Here is an 18336-nt window from a genome sequence, read left to right as displayed (position 1 = left end):
CGCGACAACGACTCCGATTACATCTCGTCTGACTCGGAGTATGACTCTGGCTCCGACGACGACTCTGGCTACGCCGCCGACTCGTCTTGGTCGACTGGCTGGGAGGAGCTGGAGGTGATCGTCCTCTCTGACGATGAGCCGGAGGTCCAGATGGCAGCACTCGTCGTCCCCGAGCCGGAGGTCCAGATTGTGGCGCATGTCACTAGGGAGGGTGACAAGCACCGCCCCATTGACGTCCACCTGCTTCCAGATGTTCCTGACATCGTCAAGCAGGAGGTGGAGGTGGTCTTGGCACTTGAAGCACATGCATAGGTGGCAGAGAACAAGAAGAGGAGGAAGATGCCTGAAGAAGGTGCAGCTGAGGTTCACCGGTCATAGCGCCTGAAGAAGATGAACAACTGAACAGTGGGCTGAAGAAATGAAGAAGGTGGTTAGTTAGGTATGCTGAAAGTATACTATTTTTAGCATATAAGTTGTAATTAGAGATGTTTGGTTAGGTGTGCTTGTATAATGTGAGCACATAAGTTAATTATTACTGCTGGTCTTCTTTTGGTAATGTGATGTTATGGCTTCACTGTCTGTTGAACTATATATTTTGTGGACAAGTACTATGAAATGCATCTTCAGTTGTCATTGTTGCTGTCATATTCAGTTGTTGTCAGTTACTATGTTGAGCAATTGTTTCAGTGTTTCTATCATTGTTAGGTATGCTGAATGTTGTCATCTATCTGACTGTTGATGTTTAACTGATTGTTGTCAACATTCAGTTCAACATTTCTGTCTTTTGTCAGCACCAAATAAACATCAACTAAATGAATCTTGCAGTTATTATCTATGTCACTCAAAAGTTAGTTAGCCATCTGCAACTGGAAATTTGTTATCTAATGCATATGTGGTTAGCTGCTGGATAAACAAATTGACTTGAATAACATCAAACTAGAAATTGAGCATCTAGTATAACATCAGTTCAATCAAATTCATTAAGCATCTAGTGCAACATTAGTACAACATCTGGAAACTGGAAATTAGTTAAATCATTCAGAATGTAGTACAACATCAGCTCAATCAAAATCATCAGCATCCCCTTAAGCTTCCTTATCTTCTACTTAGTGTCCTCTTTGTGTTTGAACAAGTCACCAATCATGTATTCAAGCTTTCTCTTCTCTTGCTTTAATTTATCCCTCTCTCCAATGACTTGGTCCCTCTCCTGGATCACTTGATCTCTCTCTTTTTCTGCCTTATCCTTGAATACCTGATGAATGTTTGTTACTGTTTTTTCATTCATCTTCCTCTTCTCAAGCTCTTCCCTTAGACCAGCCATAGCAATTTGTGTGCTGCCTAATTGGCTAATTGCATGCTCCTTCTCAGCCACCAGATTAGCAAAATCAAGTTTGAAATTGCTAAGCTCTTTTTCCAACTTCTTCTTCTCTTCCAAAACCTTCAAGTTTTCCTCAGCATTCAGAAAATTTTGTCTGAGATTCTGTTTTGTCTCCTCTTCATACATGCTCCATATCCTAGCCAGGCTCATCTTCATAGCATCAGGCCACTCAGGGTCAACCCACTCCACATAGTTGTAGCTAGGTACTTCCTATGAATTTAAAACAAACATAATTTCAGTTAACTAATCAAGAAATTCAGTTAACTACTCAAAAAAATTCAGTTAACTACACATAGCACTTTAAATGGCATACAAATTGACTACTGAAAAATAACTAAAATTTGAGCTTTTTAAACTTTTGACAGTGTGAATGAATTTGTACTAACCTTCTGGGCACAGGTTAGGAACCTCCTGCCAGTATCAACTGATTCAAATGCCACAACCTTCTCACACAAAGTTCCATGCTGACATGTAAAACTAGGCAAATCTATGGCCAGGCCTCTCCATTCCTCACAGAAGATTGTGGTAGGAGCCTAAAACAAATCCAGATTGGATTCAGAATGAAGAAAGAAAACCCTAGCTATTGGTAACCCTAGTAGGAGATGAGGAGGAGATGAGGAGGAGATGACCAACCTTGCTGGTAACATAGTCGTCTCCAGAAGAGCTAGGGAGATCATCCCACGACGCCATGGTTGAAGAGAGATGGAACTTTGTGGTGCTGGAAGAAGAAGAGAAGAAGGGGAACGAGTGGTGATGGATCTGGTGGTGGAAGAGATATACTTGTGGCTAGGGAGGAAGCAAAGATGGATCTGGTGGTTGTGGACCAAAGCCAAACGTACAGTGCAAGTTGTAGGGTGCCAGTGTGCGTGGTTGTGGACCAATCAGTTAAGTTCAGAATGAAGAAAAAATGGCCATATCAATCAAGCTCATTTAACTGAATCCTTGTTCAGTTAAGTTCAGTTACATTTTGGCCATATCAATCAAGCTCATTTAACCGAATCCTTGCTCAGTTAAGTTCAGTCATTTTGGCCATATCAATCAAGCTCATTTAACTGAATATTTGGCTATATTGTTCTCCACATACATGTTGGCTCAGAAAAGACAAAGACAAAGTTCAGCTCACAGAGCTTAGAGAAGACAAATTTAACTGAATATTGACAACAAATTGGAAGATTCAACATTGACACTGAAACATTCATATTACTTGATAGATACATATCCATTACAACCATAAAGCCAAAATAACATCATATCCATTACAGCCATAGATACATATTCAGCTCAAACACCTACTAATTTATCAACATCTCACTTCTTCATAATGAAGATGAAAGACATCATACAAAGAACCACAACACTAGCCATAAGAAGCTTTAGCACTAGCAGGATCTCTCTACCTAATCCAAGAAGCATAGCAACTTGCTACTTGGTAGCAAGGTTTTTCTCACTAGGGCTGTCAAAATTCACCCTGCCTGCAATGCCTCTTCCAGCCAAGGCCCTTCCAGCTAAGTTTCTTCCTGCCATCCACTCAGTCCTCTTCCTCTCAAGTTCTTCCCTCCTGTCCTCAGCTGCACCAATTGCATCTACAACAGCATTACCAACAAGAACTCTAGTTTCAACCAGATGCTACACACATTCCATCTCCCGGCGCCAGAAATCACAGGTGACCTACAACCAAAGCAATGCAATGTGTGAAAATGACTGACAAACTTCAGTTAACATGAAAAAATGTTCAGTTAAGGTCTAAAATTTAGTTAACCATGGCTACTGAGCACATTCAAGACTTCTAAGCACATCATGGCTACTGAACATTCAGTTAAGAGATCTCTTCAGTTAACCTGTTAACTTCTAAGCAAATCACAGCTAGTTAACCAGCCATCATGCCTACTGAGCACAACATGGCTACTAAACATGGCAGGTTCATGAATCGAACAGAAAAAGACTGAAGCTTACATTGTCGTGGGTGCACTTGTAGAAAACCCAGCCATCGTGCTCATCGGTGCTAGAGCGGTAGCACTTGACAGGTTCGCCACAATCGAGGCATCCGACCAGTGGCACCTCAACAGAGTGGCCACGCAGACCAGAACGCACACCGGAGCGAGAGGATCTCGCAGATGACATGCTGTCGGTGAGAGGTGGCAGCAGATCCAGGCGGTGGTGGCTGCGGCGACGACGGCGGAGGCGGCGACGTCGACTAGGGTTCGAGACGGGAGAGGAGAGGGGATAGGTGCGGTGGGTGTGGAGAGGTGCGGTGCGGTGCGGTCGGTCCGACCAGGTGGTGTCGTGTGGTCGATCTGACCAGGTGGGTGTGTAGAGATGCGGCCAGGTGAGGCGCGGTCCGACCAGGCGGGGGGACAAACGTAAATTCGTCGTTTTTGCAAAAAAAAACCTCGTATTCCCCCGCCCAGGGCGTCTGGTGATGAGCTGGCGGTCAAAACCCGCGTGGACGCGTCAGTCAACCGCCAAGTCAACAGATACATAGAGGAAATGATATTTTGAACCGTAGACGACCACCTGAGACAAGTTGTAGGACTGTATTTTGGGTATTTGCAAGTACAAGGAGAAATGCGGCCAACGCGACAAGTATGAGGACCTGTAGTGATTTTTTCTCTTTGTCAAACGTTCTAAGGAGCACACGTCTCTTGATAGACCTTTGAGAGTGTTCTACCTTGGAAGAGTACAAGACAAAATGACCATCAATGCATTCAGCCGATTATGACAAAGAATCCATCAAAGATGTATCATTCGTACATGCATTTCCCATGGACACCACCCGGGCAAGGAGACCGATGACCAGGGACGATGCAAGGCCAATGACGTCAGGACTAATGGTGCGATCGTGTATGTGTGGCACCTTTGATATTGGTGCATACCCGACCATGACTTTGACAAGGTTTGTCGGACGTCATGGTGGCGCCCCCTGGATTGTTGTGGTTTTTAGGCGGCGGAGGCTGCGCTCGGCACATGGTAATTAAGGGGCGTGCCCTTCGCCACATTTGTCGGGGCAACTCAATCTTGTTGTTCTCCGCAACTTGGCTTCTCTCCCCTTCAAAGGTGGTGATGCTCACGGTTTGGTGTTGCGGTGCTTTGACGAGCTGTCTTCCCTGCTCCTCCAGGAGACGTGGGTTTTTCTACTCCTCCATGGGCGTACCATGTTGGTCATGACCTTGCTTCATGGAGAGTGGCGAGAATTTCTTCGGTGCAGTGGAGGTTTTCTTCATGGACTTTCATTTGGTGTGTTGGTGTATGTTCCCTCCATATGCCGCTCTGCCGATCGGGAGGGGGAAGCTTTGGTGCCATTTGTATCTGGTTTTCGCCTGACTTTTCTAATTAACTGGATAACTATATTCTTTTATATGAAATTGAGGAACCGTGCCACTCTTGACGTGTTACTTAAAAATGATACAAAGTTATACTAAACCAGCAACAATTAATTTGGATCGGAGGGAGTAATTCAGTTCAAACCAAAGGTATTTAGGACAAATTAGACGAAAATAATATCGCAACAAGGCAGGGGCTCCAGCGCGAAATCGTCTCGTTATCCTCGACCGGAGCACAGCAAAACCCCCAAACCCCCGGCACCGTCGCCACCGTTCGTCCCGTCCAAGCACCAGCCAGACGCCGAAATGGCGACCACTACCTCCCTCTTCTCCCTCGCCCCGCTCCGCCTCACCCGCCGCCGCCTCCTCTCCCCCACCCCCGGCACGGCCTCCCGCTTCCGGACGCTCGCCTCGAAGAAGGCGGCCGCCTCCACCGTCTCCGGGCCCGGCGGGGGCGCGGGGAGCGGGCTGCTCTCGGTGCTCGACCGGGCGCTCACCGACGAGGAGGAGTACCGCCGCGCGCGCGCCCAGGTGCAGCGCAAGGGCGTGGAGGCGGAGGGGTACGCCGTCGAGGGGATCTCGGTGGGCGGGCACGAGACCTGCGTCACCGTGCCGTCCCTCAACGTCGCCTTCGACATCGGCCGGGGCCCGCTCTTCGCCGTGCGACAGGACCACCTCTTCATCACCCACGCCCACCTCGACCACATCGTGAGCATTCGAGTCCTTTTCTGACTGGTCTCGTCGCTGTTCTGCTTGGTTAATTGGTTTGCGTATGCGTCTCTAGCTAAGCTCTGATGCGCCATTGCGAGATGGAGCTCTCAGTTTTCAATACAAATAACTTTATATTACAGTGTTTCAGTACTTGCACCTTGCCTGGAGAAACATGTCCTGTGTGATGCATTATATTAAGTAACAATTTCTAGATGTTTCATGATTCGATTTGCATTTATAGTTAACCTTTTCCTCTGAACTGTTTGCTTAATATAGTATATTAGTATTTGAGTCCATAGTAACTGATAATGGTAACCTGGTAGTAACTGGTAAATTAATATGTTTAACAAGAGATAGTAAGATACTGTTCTGACTTGTGAGGGATAATATCATCATTGTCAATAGTTTGGGGGGGGGGGGGGGGGTAAGTTAGCCTAAATTAGGCTGCTTAAAATGTTTGAAATAATCAAATATAATCATCTTACTCTATCAGTTGCACATTTGACAGTTAGCAATAGCTTCTTAATTATGACCTCTTATTTCTCTGCTGGAATGCAAAGTAAGGTGAGATGCTCTGTTGTTTGCTACTTCAGTTCTCCCATATGCTCCAGTTACCGACTTACCTTGAACTAGGGAAAGATCACTAATAGATCGGTTATTATGTGCTAAACTGATAACTTTTCAGGGTGGTCTTCCAATGTATATAGCAACCCGTGGCCTCTACAATTTGAAGCCTCCAACCGTATTTGTACCTCCGTGCATAAGGGATGATGTTGAGGAGATGCTTCAGATCCATCGTAGAATGAGTCGAATTGACCTGGAAGTTGAATTAGTTGCTCTTGACTTGGGTATGGAGATCATTTCACCGTTGGCCCTTTTATTTTTCCTTGTTTACTTCTTAAAGTGCAGCATTTCTTTTTCAGGAGAAACATATGAAATACGCAATGACCTTGTTGCCAGACCACTTCAGACTCACCATACTGTACCCAGCCAGGTACTGCTCCTTGACTCAGTTGAATAATAGAGTTACTCACCATGCAGTTATGTAGCATAATTTAATGCTTATTGTCCCATCTTTTTCCTTGTGAATATCATGAAGGGCTACGTCATATACTCTGTTAGAAGAAAGCTGAAAAAACAGTATGCTCACTTGAAGGGAAGTCAAATAGTAAAATTAAAGCAATCAGGCTCTGAGGTGAGCTTTTGTTGCACTCTCAATCAGAAATGTTTCTTATGTTGTAACTCACTGTATGTTTTATTAGATTACAGATACCATACTGTACCCAGAAGTTGCTTTTACCGGAGATACAACATCTGATTTTATTCTTGACCCACGGAATGCGGATGCACTGAGAGCAAAGGTTCTTATAACTGAGGTACTTTTTGACTTTAGTGTTGCTTTGTTCAGAATTTTCTTTTCCTGAAAACACCTTTGTAGTGTCAAGTTCTATCCCATCACTCCACAGACGGCCAAAGTGTTTGTCCCCGATGTACTTACATTATTAGGTAACATAAAAAGGAAAGAAAATGTGGAATGCCATGAAACTGGCCACATTTGTGATTTGATACTATCACGGAGCATGGGATTGGGTTAAGAAGCAAATAGATGGACAGTGATTAATAGTATAATAGGATGGCGTTCTTCCCATCACATACCGATAGATGTTAGAAAGTGGGCTCCGTAACATTGTACTGTTGCTTATATATGAGTACAAGTATCACATTCATAGATGTCAATATTTATTTGGTATTGTAGATGTCAATATTTTTAATATAAATCTGGTCAAACCTTACAAAGTTTGACCTTGGACAAATCTAATACGCGGAGTAAAAAGAAACGGGGTGAGTAGGATAATAATTTCTGCTAGTTTGTTCATCAGTGTAAATGCCAAAGGCTATCTGAACTTCCTCCAGTTCTGCACATCTTATCATTTGGTTGCCAACATCTTTCAAAATTTTGGCAGGCAACCTTCCTAGATGACCAAGTTGATGTTGATCATGCCCGAGAGCATGGCCACATGCATCTGTCTGAGGTAATGGTTCCCATACGGACACCCCCTAGCCATCCTAATGAGCTTTGGGACAGTTCTGATGATGAGGAGATATTTGCATATGATGTACTATCAGTCACTAACATAAACCCATTTTATGGTTCCTAGATAATGGAGCATTCCCAGTGGTTTAGAAATGAGGCAATTATACTCACCCATTTCTCGAATCGATATAGTCTTGAGGTATGTAGCCAGTGAACTATCAAACTGTTGTGAAAACGCTACATATCTGACCAAAACTATCATTTTATAGGATATTCGGAAAGCTGTTTCCAGGCTACAGCCAAAGTTAATTTCGAAGGTTGTTGCTCTGACAGAAGGCTTCAAATCTGAATATAGCTAAGTGTACAGAAGTAGCACACCTGGTGTTTCTCATCCTGATCCACTGAACGTATGTTCACATTAGGAACTGCCACTTTGTTGACGAATGTATCTTATAGATATGGCTGTTTTATGAGGTCATATGTGCGCATCTCTTATCTTTTGCCCCTAGTCTTAGAAAATAAACCTTGTACAGCTTAATGAGTATTTTTATGGAAGAAGTGCTTTTGTACTTGCATATGTAGGATATTCTGTACGGTACATAACCTTTTTCTTAGATACACTTCAGTTCAGAACAGCAAGTTGGAAAAAATACAATACATTGAAAAAGTGAAGGGCAAGAAACACAAAAGTACATATACTACTGCATGAAGTATATTAGGCGTTAAAGTGGCAAATATCATATTCCTGGGTAAACCAACTATCAAGACACATACTTCTATTGCTTCAGTACCATATAAGTATCTTCTGTAAAGAAATAGCCTGAGCAACGAGCTTGTTTGTTGTGAGCCCCTTTTCTTCCAGCCTGCCTGTTTTGATTTTTGATGTTGCACCAGATAGCAGGCCTTTTAGTATCTGGTTATGGCACAAGGAGGCCTCTTTGCACCAATGCCTTCTTCACTTATACTCTCTGTGGATTCCTCATCACTGGAGTAATAACCAGCAGGATCGTTGCGTGCGGGAATGATGAATATGTCTGAGTGATCAGGAGATCTGAAGCTGACTCTCCTGGCTACGCTGCGTTGGCTCCTCAGAGTAACCCTGTCGATGGAGAAGCTATCCTGGATATTGGGGGAGTTGTCCCCGTAAGGGCAATCCAGGTTAAGCGGACGAACCTTCGGGGAATGCCTCCGAGGTGATGGTGCCCCAATCTCATCCCCCTCGAAGCTCTGCTGAGAGTACAGAATATCCTGAAGAGTATCGTGCCTTACTTCTGCCTTGACTATGCTGCTCTCATAGCGCTGCGGCTTCCCTCCAACGCATCTGGCGCCGCTCTCACAACGCTGCGGCTTCCCTCCAACGCATCTGGCGCCGCTCTCACAACGCTGCGGCTTCCCTCCAACGCATCTGGCGCCGCTCTCGCAACGCTGCGGCTTCCCTCCAAGGCATCTGGGCTTGAGCCTGCTGATGATTGCTTTGACATAGCAAGAACCGCATCGCTGTGACCGTGAGCCCATTCCCTCCCTCCTCTCTTAGGTGGTGAAAGGAAGTAGCATATGGCTTAAGCAGTTCATGCCAGTCCCCCCTAGCAAATGTGTTTATAGATACGGCATGTGCTTCTGCTTGGTATTTGTTGGGCTTGGCTTTGTCACACCTTGGTCATGCCAAAGTAGGACAAACCAGGGAGGTTGGAGCAAAGAACACCAAGAAGGGGACATAGAGAACTTAGTTCAGATTAGCATCGGCTATGGTAACTATATTTTACAATGAACCTTATAGTTCGCCTTGGTGCGATTATTGTTGTCATCGCATCCAGCGAGTGATGTAAATCACAATAATCCTGGTCACATTTGGAGTTCAATATAGGCATCCGCGGAGAATACGAAGACCTATTTTGGAATCCTGGCTAGAGAATTGTGGATGGTGGGGTGTGGGCTAGGCAATCTTGTCATGACCTGTGTTCTTGTGACTGAGCTGGAACTCCCAGGTGAACACATAGGATATCCACTGCTGCCACTTGTACAGGGTGTATACAAAAACGGAGTCCAAAGTATAGGTTTCTTCACTGTCCTAACGCCGTTGTTATCTAGTCTTCTTGGTATTTTTCCTTTAGATGTTTAAAAAATTGTTGGATGGTGAAATGCTTGGAAGGTGGAAAGCCTCCTGAATATGTGGTTAATTAAACCGGTCTTCTTCATAGTACCAACTCTGACATCATCGTTGTTTGCCCCTTTTCTGTTCTTGGCATTGCATGCATAAATTAAAAAAAAAATCCAGACGATGGTACTGCAACTTGGCAGGTAACTTAATCTGATATGCCCTGATGACAACTAATTTCCTTGGCATGTACTATGATATAATTTCAATACATGTGGACCTTTTGTTTTATGTTCAGCAGTATCATAGTATTTGCTATTCCTTTCAAAATATAAGATGTTTTGGGTATTTTAATATGGACCACGTACGGACTGAAATGAGTGAACAAACACACTAAAATATGTCTATATACATCCGATTCGGATAAAAGTTAGAACATCTTATACTTGTGAATGGAGGGGGTATTGTTTTGTACAACATACTGCTAGGGCGCTGGAGATGATTTTGCGATTCCCAAGTATGAGGTCTACGAGCAATTGTCTAAACGCCGTTTGATGATCCAGGTGACCATGAGCTCATTTGTTTTCGTTTATACACGAGAATTTGTATGAAAATCGTCATGAATCATCTATTTGATACAAAACAGCAAAGTTCAATATCAGCCTTCATGCTTCAGAACGACATTGACTGGGGGACTAGCAGCAAGATCATGGTGGAAGGTTGATGAAACTAAAGTTCCGGTCCCATGGTGTATTGCTTGCTGTTGCCATTGCTCATTTGATTAGGTGTACGGTGTAACTCCGTTTTTAACCCCAAATGGTGTAATGAATATCTTAAAAAAAAACAATAGTGTTATTCAGTTGAACACCCCTTGAACTGCATCCGTAGCAAGTTGAACAGTGCAATAAGACTTGAAGAATCTATGATGATGCGAACATTGTTGATTTCTTGTGACCATCTCTGCAGGTAATTGTTAGTCAAAGTCTTGTCTCAACCAACAAAATACACCCTGTGTTTTATCGTGCTTAGTGTTGTGGGAGAAGGCCGTCTCAGGGGATTAATTGTTCAGTTAGTCGTTGGCGGGCGTCAAAATGTCATGAATGATGTAATCAATGACCAATCTAGTTTTCTTTTAATGATCTTGGCTAGAAATCCATCTAATCACCTCTTTCTTGGGTTAATAGAAATGAATTTCTTTGCCTAAAAAAAAGAAATGATTTTTTCATTTAGTCACAAAACTATACTACACTCACTGTTCCAAAATACCTATCATTTTATTAACCGTGTCAATTCTTTATGTTCGACTATGCATCATAAGAAATATCATAAAAATACAACTTATCATAACTATGCAAAGTATATAGTGGAAGGTTGATGGAACTAAGGGCATGTTCGGAGACTCTCCCGCTCCCCAAGTCTGCTCCAGGAGTTGGTGGAGCTGTAGCTAAAAATGACGGAGCGGGGAAAAGGGAGCTCCACAGATTCTCAGATTTCAGGGAGCTGGAGGACTGCCAAACAGCTCCTAAAACTCCGGTCCCATGATGTATTGCTTGTTGTTGCCATTGCTCATTTGAGTAGGTGTTCAATGTAACTCCGTTTTTTAACCCAAAATGGTGTAATAAATATCTTAAAAAGAAAACAGCAGTGTAATTCAGTTAAACACCCCTTGGACTGTATCCGTAGCAAGTTGAATAGTGCAATAAGACTTGGAGATTCTATGACGATGTGATGATTGTTGGTTTCTTGTGACCATCTCCGCAAGTAATTGTTAGTCAAAGCCTTGTCTCAACCAACAAAATATGCTTGTGTTTTGAAATGATTGAAATAGTTTCTTTTCTGCACTTTATCGTGCTTAGTATTGTGGGAGAAGGCCATCTCAGGCGATTAATTGTTCAGTTAGTTGTTGGCGGTGGCCAAACTGTCAAGAATGATGTCATCGATGACCAATCTAGTGTTCTTTTAATGATCTTGGCCATAAATCCATCTAATCGCCTCTCTTTTTGGTTAATAAATGAATTTCTCATTTAATCACAAAACTATACTGCACTCATTGTTTCAAAATACCTATCATTTCTTGGGAAATTGAAAACTAAGTGTTCTACGAAGAATGAAGAGATGGGGCAAAGATCAAGCAGAGTGGCCACCCAAGCTCACACGCCCTGGGCCTAGGGTGGCTAGGACGTGTGGGCGCCTGCACCGCCCCTTGTACCCCTGGATCATAAATACCTCGAAAACCCTTGTTGTTTTCTTTGAAGGTTTTTTGACGCCACGGGCAGTTCCGTGGCGGACAAATCTAGTCCTTTTTTGGCACTCTATCGGAGAAGGTTAGATCCAATGTCGGAGGGGATTGTTGTCCTTCAGAGCCATGGCCGCTAAGAATCAGATGGGAAACCCTTCTCCTATCTAGGGGAACGTCAAGGAAGAAGACGAAGGAGGGGGCTCTCTTCCTCTTTCTTTTGTGGCATCGGAATGCTTCAAAATAAAAGATAGAAATTTGTCATTCATCTGTGACATGCAATGAACATTTTCACTGTGTGGGAGCACTCCACGTGGTGGCGCCACCACATGTTGGACGCTTTCTCCATCAGGACGTTTTTTTTGTTGGATTCTTTGTTGTTTCGGTTTTCCCTTCTTTTCCCCTATCTTTTAGGTTTTCTTGGTTTTTATTGACAACAAATGACATACATGCATTGTGCCACTTGTCCCCATCAGAGGATTTGATGATAACCTTTGCAAAGATTATTTCCTCAACTAATAACTCATGATTTCACTGTTTTTTTTTGTGAGAAACAAAATACCGGTCCAGTCATATTGCCGCTGGGCCTCTTAGATGGGCTGGTAAATGCGGGCTTCCAGGACGAGGTAGAGGCCCAGCAAGGCCTACTCGCGAAGCTAGCCTATAGGGTTTGGTTCACGCCGCTGAGTCCTGCCATAGTGCGCGGCGGCGCCGATCCGGTTTCCTCTCCCGCGAATTGCCTTCGTCCGATTCAAAATCGAAATTGTAACCTGGGACGGCGGGAAGGCGGTCACCTTTGCCGGGTTCAAATAGACAGAGAGAGGGGGGCAAAACCTCTGCCCCGATTTCTCGTGCCCGCTTCAGCAGGGTGTCATGGGTCTGATGGCGCTCAGCCGATTGATGTCCATGCGGCAGGATCGGCGCCACCGGAAAATCAAATCCCGTAGTAAGTCGGATATTGCCCCTCCCTCCCGTCGCGTCGCCTAAGTTGTTTCTTGTGCAGACATACTACGTAGTACTCCCTCCGTTCCGATTTACTCGTCATGGTTTTAGTTCAATTTTGAACTAAAACCACGACGAGTAAATCGGAACGGAGGGAGTATTATGCATAAAAGACTCGATTTTTACTCTTTCTGCTGTTTGGATATATAATCCTGCTGTATGTCTGGATATCAAGATATTTATCTCTTTGAGTAAACTATACATCTCTTTTCTAACCCCAATTCGCACTGGTAAGTAACTGACTCACTGACCAAATGGTGACACAATATTACGGTTCGAGACGGCACACCCAGCGTACATTACATATTGAAAACACTACTAGTTTGTTGTTTTCTTTATGTTAATGTCTGCACTATTCATGAAATCATGACCATGGATGATGTGTCTTGTCCTAGGTATGTCGATTGCTTCAGCAGCTAAACGAAAGGGCTCGCCGGGTCGACAAGTTGATAACCCCCGAGGTCGCAAACGGAGAAGGTATTCAGTGCCGGATCTTCCAAAGGTACGCCAATACAACGCTGAGGATTCCTAGCCGAACAATGATATTCAGTGCCAGCCACTCTATTTCACAAATCATTGGAACTGTAGCTAGGCTAAATGTAAGCTGTGACAGCATATTTTAATTAAGGACTTCATCATTCACTAATTTGTTGTTAAAAGTGTGAAGAGCAAATAGCCAGCTTCCTCGGAATGCTGGGCACAAATATTTAAAACGTTACAACACACATGCTAGGCACGTTTGCTGTACAACCCACAGTTGTAAAAAGAACACTCAATGATTGAGATCATGCGACACATGGGCTTTGACGACAAATGGTTTCTGGTGGATCAAATGCATCTTCCAATCACTGACCTCCTAGTTCTCGGTATTACTCAATGGTGTACCCGGCCGTCAATTTGCCTGCTGTAGATCTGTACGACAGGGTGCCCCCTGTTACCACTCGTATTTGCTAGCATGCGTTAGACAGGCTACACTCATGAAGGAGTTGCTCTTGGATTATGCTGAGTCTATCAGTCTCAAGGTCAGCTTTCAGAAATCATTTTTGGTACCCATAAACATTTTGGATCTGACTACCATGGAATTGGCTGCCATTTTCCAGTGGTCTGTTGGTACTACGCCGTTCACATACCTGAGCCTTCCGATGGGGACGACGCGCCACTCTTGCTGATTTGATGCTCTTGGTTGATCGCTGTCCTTGCTCTCCTATGGTAGCAAGCTGGCGTTGCTCAATTCAGTCCTCACCCCCATTGCATTATACCCCATATGCACCATCAAGGTATCTCCCAAGTTGGTTGAACAATTTGATAAAATCAGGCGCTGATGTCATTGGAGCAAGAAATCCGAACAAGGGGGGAAGTCCAATTTGCTTGCTGCCTGTGATCTCGTGTGTTGCCCCAAAAATCGTGGAGGCCTAGGAAATCTTGATATCAAGGTACAGAACATGGGGCTACTGCTCAAACATCTCCATTGCTTCTATAACAAGCATGACGTGCAATGGATCAACCTGATCTGGTCAACATACTATGGTAATGATGCCTCTCACACTTCTGACCCATGCGGGTCCTCCTGGTGGCGAGATGTGTTCCAGCTTAATGACATTTACCAGGGCTGAAAAATTACAGATTCTTCTTCAAAAACCTGCTGGCTGACGGGGCCTTTGGATGGATCTGGAAATCCCAATGCACTATGAAGCTTAAGATTTTTGCCTGGCTCTTGCTTGCTGATCGCCTTAATACTAGAAAGATGCTTCAGAGAAGGCATTATAATGTTCGGAATGATGTTCATTGCGCACTTTGCACCCTTGCAGTCGAAGAAACAGTGGAGCACCTATATTTTCGTCTATTTAGCGTCGCTTGCTGGGCATTTGTCCGTATTTCCTGGTTGCTGGTGGTGATAGACTTCGCCTTGTCCACTCCGGGCCGGGAGGCAGGGGTGGTCCTGCCCTTTGTTCATGGAGATATTCGTCATGGCAGCTTGGAGTATTTGGAAAGAACAAATAACCATATCTCCCAAGGGATCGTTCCCTCCCGTCGCTCCTGGATTGCAAGATTCAAGATTGAAGCGACTTCCTGCTGTTATCTCATAGGGCAAACCCTAGGCCAGGCCCTTTTATTTCTGCCTTTGCTAACTCTTTCACCTAGTCCAGTCCCCCCCCCCCCCCCCCCTAATGTAATTTTTTTGTCCACTAATCCATCCACCCCCTGGAGGAACGCATGGACCAAGTTTTACCTCCTTGTGGTATAAATTATTTATTTACATAATTCTGACATCTCTTATGACTGTTAATGTAATAAAACAAGTTGTAGCAGCATAATGAATGTGGCTACCTTTCTGTAATTTTATCAATTACCAAAGTCATAAAAGATATCAGAATTATCTAAATAAACAATGTATATACCACAAGACGGTAAAACTTGCTCCATGCGTTTCTCCAGAGTCATCATATGTTTCATATCACTTTAATTGCCTGTTCCACGTTCTGAATAGATTGGTTCCGCATCCTGAATAGATTGGTTTGTCACCTCACTGAAACCTTGTATCTGATCCTTGCCGCAGAAAACAGTCCAGCCATGATCTCAATGGCAAGCAGGCACTTTCTAGCCTAACTAGCACAGTCTACAGATTATTTCTGAGTACTTGATTATTTGTCTGAAGACAAATGGTCCTAATTGAAGGAACAAGCGATATTTCTTCCATGATTACCTAAGCCAGAGCTTTTGCCAATCTTAAGTCCAACTCTCCCTTCTTAAATTCACACGTCTCTATCTTTCAAATGTTCTTTCCTCCAACATTCTCTGAAGCCTTCTTGCTACCTTCTGTATGCTTCTTTGCACGATTCGCCTCCTGGCCAAACATTTACTGTCAGTTTCATTCTTGCTGCTTAAGTGACAGTCTCTAGTTTGTCCTTTTCTGAATCACAAAATTAAAGCCAACAAGTTCAGCAATTTCGGTTAAATCTTAGTCACCGAAGAAAAAAAAATCAAATACAAGTTAAGAAGCCTACCTAGAGCTACTTTACATAGAATTCCTCTCATACTGTCTTAATGAGCCTAGAAGCATACAATCACGCACTTTCAGAGTTAAAGAACTGGCAAAGTTATCTGTTTTGATAAACTTGAGCGCAAGTGTGATATTTCACTACATTGTTGAAGTTATTTTCTGGAACATGTTTCTTCACGGAAAAAAATAGATGGTGTGCTTCTGCACATTTTATCCTACTTCCATAATTCCCACTAGAGCATGGGCTTCAGTGTTATGCCTTTTAGGAACAAGTAATACCGCTGTTTAGTGAATAAAACAGGCCACATTTTAGGAAGGCCACTAATGACACTGTCAAGAAAACCATTTCTTGATGTAATGCTTAATTTACCCACCACAATCGCATTCTGTTTTGCTATTTAACACTGTAATACAGCAGACGTTTCACAGAGCACCTGGCGCGTGATACTACTGCATATGGTCCTATTTCCCCCTGGTTAAAGGATCCACTTGCCTATTCAATTCCAGTGTTAACTTTTCTCCTATTCTTGTGTTTGCAGGACATCTGGCATGATATACTGTCCCTGCTGCCACTGACTGATGCTGCTCGAGCTGGCTGTGTGTCTCAAACATTTCGGAGCTCCTGGAGATGCCATCCCCACCTCACCCTAAATAGTGAAACACTTGGCCTGATTGGAAATGCATGTCGAAGAGAGGAACTGGGGCGGATTTTCACCAACAGAGTTGACCACATTATGAAAAAACACTCGGGCGGTGTGAAGACATTCAAGCTTCACTACTGTGGTTCTTTTTTTTACAGCAGTTACCTCAACAGGTGGCTTGAGATTGCTGTTACTCCTGGGATTGAAGAAGTCATACTTTCAATGCCTGCAGGATGCAACACAGTTAATTACGACTTCCCATGCTCAGTTTTACTCAATGGGAGTGGAAACTCGATTCGACATCTTAACCTCGACCGTTGTGCTTTCCATCCCACAGCTGGACTTGGTTGCTTGACAAGGCTGCAACTGTATCAGGTGCACATTACGGGAGATGAGTTAGGACACCTTCTTTCCAACTCTCTTGCTATGGAAAAGCTGAATCTGAATTGTTGTGACAAGATCATCTGCCTCAAGATACCTTCCCTGCTACATCGGCTCAACTGCCTGACAGTGTTTCGTTGCACAGCTCTGGAAGTGATAGAGAATAAAGCTCCAAATGTTTGCGCTGTTCACATTGATGGCGCCCTAGAGAAACTTGCAGTTGGAGATTTATTGCAAGTGAAAGAACTACAAATGCTGCATGTCGATGAATCTAACCTTGTTCATTATGCTCGTTCCAGGCTTCCATTCATTATGCCAAATCTTGAATTCCTCAGCGTATGTTCGGCTGAAGAGGTATATTCTCAAACTTCAGTTTTTCCTTTATTGTTTTGGAAGGATGGCTAGCAGTACATTTGATTGTCAGATGCAGGCACTATTCATATAGCAGTAGTCGTGTCATGGAATATGTTTAACCTTTTTAAGGGAAGAAATATTTAACCTAGACCTATTCATCTATATGCAGATGTTCAGTACGCCACTCTTAGCTGTCAAACTCCTGTACCTTAAGAACCTGCAGATCTTTCTTGATGATGGACAGCTGGGGGGATTTTCGCCAGCCTATGATTATTTTTCTCTAGCTTATTTTCTGGATGCTTGTCCTGTCCTGGAGAACTTTATCTTGGGTGTAAGTCACTTCTCCTCTACTACTTATGTTACTAAATGTAAGGCGTTTTGGCAGTTTAATTTAAACTGCCAAAACGTCTTATATTTAGGAACAGAGGGCGTGCTTTCAACTATGATATCTAGTCTCTGCATGCTGTCGAACCATTTAACTCTAGCGTGTGTTGTGTTCCTATGGATGCAGGTATTACAGACCCGAGTAAAGCATGAATTGATTTCTGCTGGAGACTCAAGCATGAGACGGATACCAGGACATCAGTATCGCAACATGAAGAATGTCAGTATAATGGGCTTCTGCTCTGCAAAGAGCATGGTCGAACTAACCTGCCATATTCTTGAGAATGCAACTTCACTCGAGTGCCTTATGTTGGACACTGTATACGATAACCGGGAAGACACTGATGGATGTTGTGTCAAGGGATCTTCTGGTGAATGCCGCCCGATAGGCAGGAGTATGATCACGCACGCCCACAAAGGGCTATGGGCTATTGAAAAATATGTTGCGGAGAAAGTTCCATCCACAGCCAAGTTAAATGTTAAGAAGCTATGCAGCCGCTGCCATAAAATTAAATGAGTTGTGCAGCTGTGCAACCGTACCATCCTTTGTAGTAGTATTTGACTAATTTTTTCCTCATGTACCTTTGAGTCAACGAAACAATCTAGTGGTGCTGTACAAGTACATGAGCTGTGTTCTGTCCAGGTTGTTCTGTGTAATGTCATTTGTTGGATTGTATAAAATCCAAGGAACTTTCGTGCCCTTGCCAGAAAATACTTTCCTTCTCATTGAGACGGAAACTTGATAGGAAATGCATCAGTTTGTGTTCACTATAATGGCAAATTTAGCATCCATACAGA

The 18336-nt window shown here is 43.7% G+C and overlaps 2 protein-coding genes across 2 annotated transcripts; both read left to right on the top strand.

Annotated features, from left to right (window-relative positions):
• The first annotated feature begins 4941 nt into the window (after positions 1 to 4941).
• LOC123112362 (tRNase Z TRZ2, chloroplastic) lies at positions 4942 to 8019 on the top strand. Its single transcript, XM_044533326.1, has 8 exons — positions 4942 to 5406; positions 6095 to 6257; positions 6333 to 6403; positions 6509 to 6604; positions 6672 to 6785; positions 7374 to 7442; positions 7569 to 7643; positions 7714 to 8019. Exons 1-8 carry the CDS (start codon positions 5005 to 5007, stop codon positions 7801 to 7803), a joined length of 1080 nt encoding a protein of 359 aa, XP_044389261.1. The 5' UTR covers positions 4942 to 5004; the 3' UTR covers positions 7804 to 8019.
• Positions 8020 to 12453: 4434 nt separating this feature from the next.
• LOC123112361 (uncharacterized) lies at positions 12454 to 18238 on the top strand. The gene is made up of 5 exons (XM_044533325.1): positions 12454 to 12721; positions 13173 to 13279; positions 16318 to 17154; positions 17324 to 17485; positions 17666 to 18238. The coding sequence occupies exons 1-5, from the start codon at positions 12649 to 12651 to the stop codon at positions 18053 to 18055; spliced, it is 1569 nt and encodes a 522-aa protein (XP_044389260.1). The 5' UTR covers positions 12454 to 12648; the 3' UTR covers positions 18056 to 18238.
• Positions 18239 to 18336: the final 98 nt, after the last annotated feature.

This window comes from Triticum aestivum, chromosome 5B (assembly GCF_018294505.1).
Source record: "Triticum aestivum cultivar Chinese Spring chromosome 5B, IWGSC CS RefSeq v2.1, whole genome shotgun sequence".
Classification (NCBI taxonomy): domain Eukaryota; kingdom Viridiplantae; phylum Streptophyta; class Magnoliopsida; order Poales; family Poaceae; genus Triticum; species Triticum aestivum.
The sequence above is the reverse complement of the archived record's forward strand: the minus strand, read 5'-3'. Positions and strand labels throughout refer to the sequence as shown.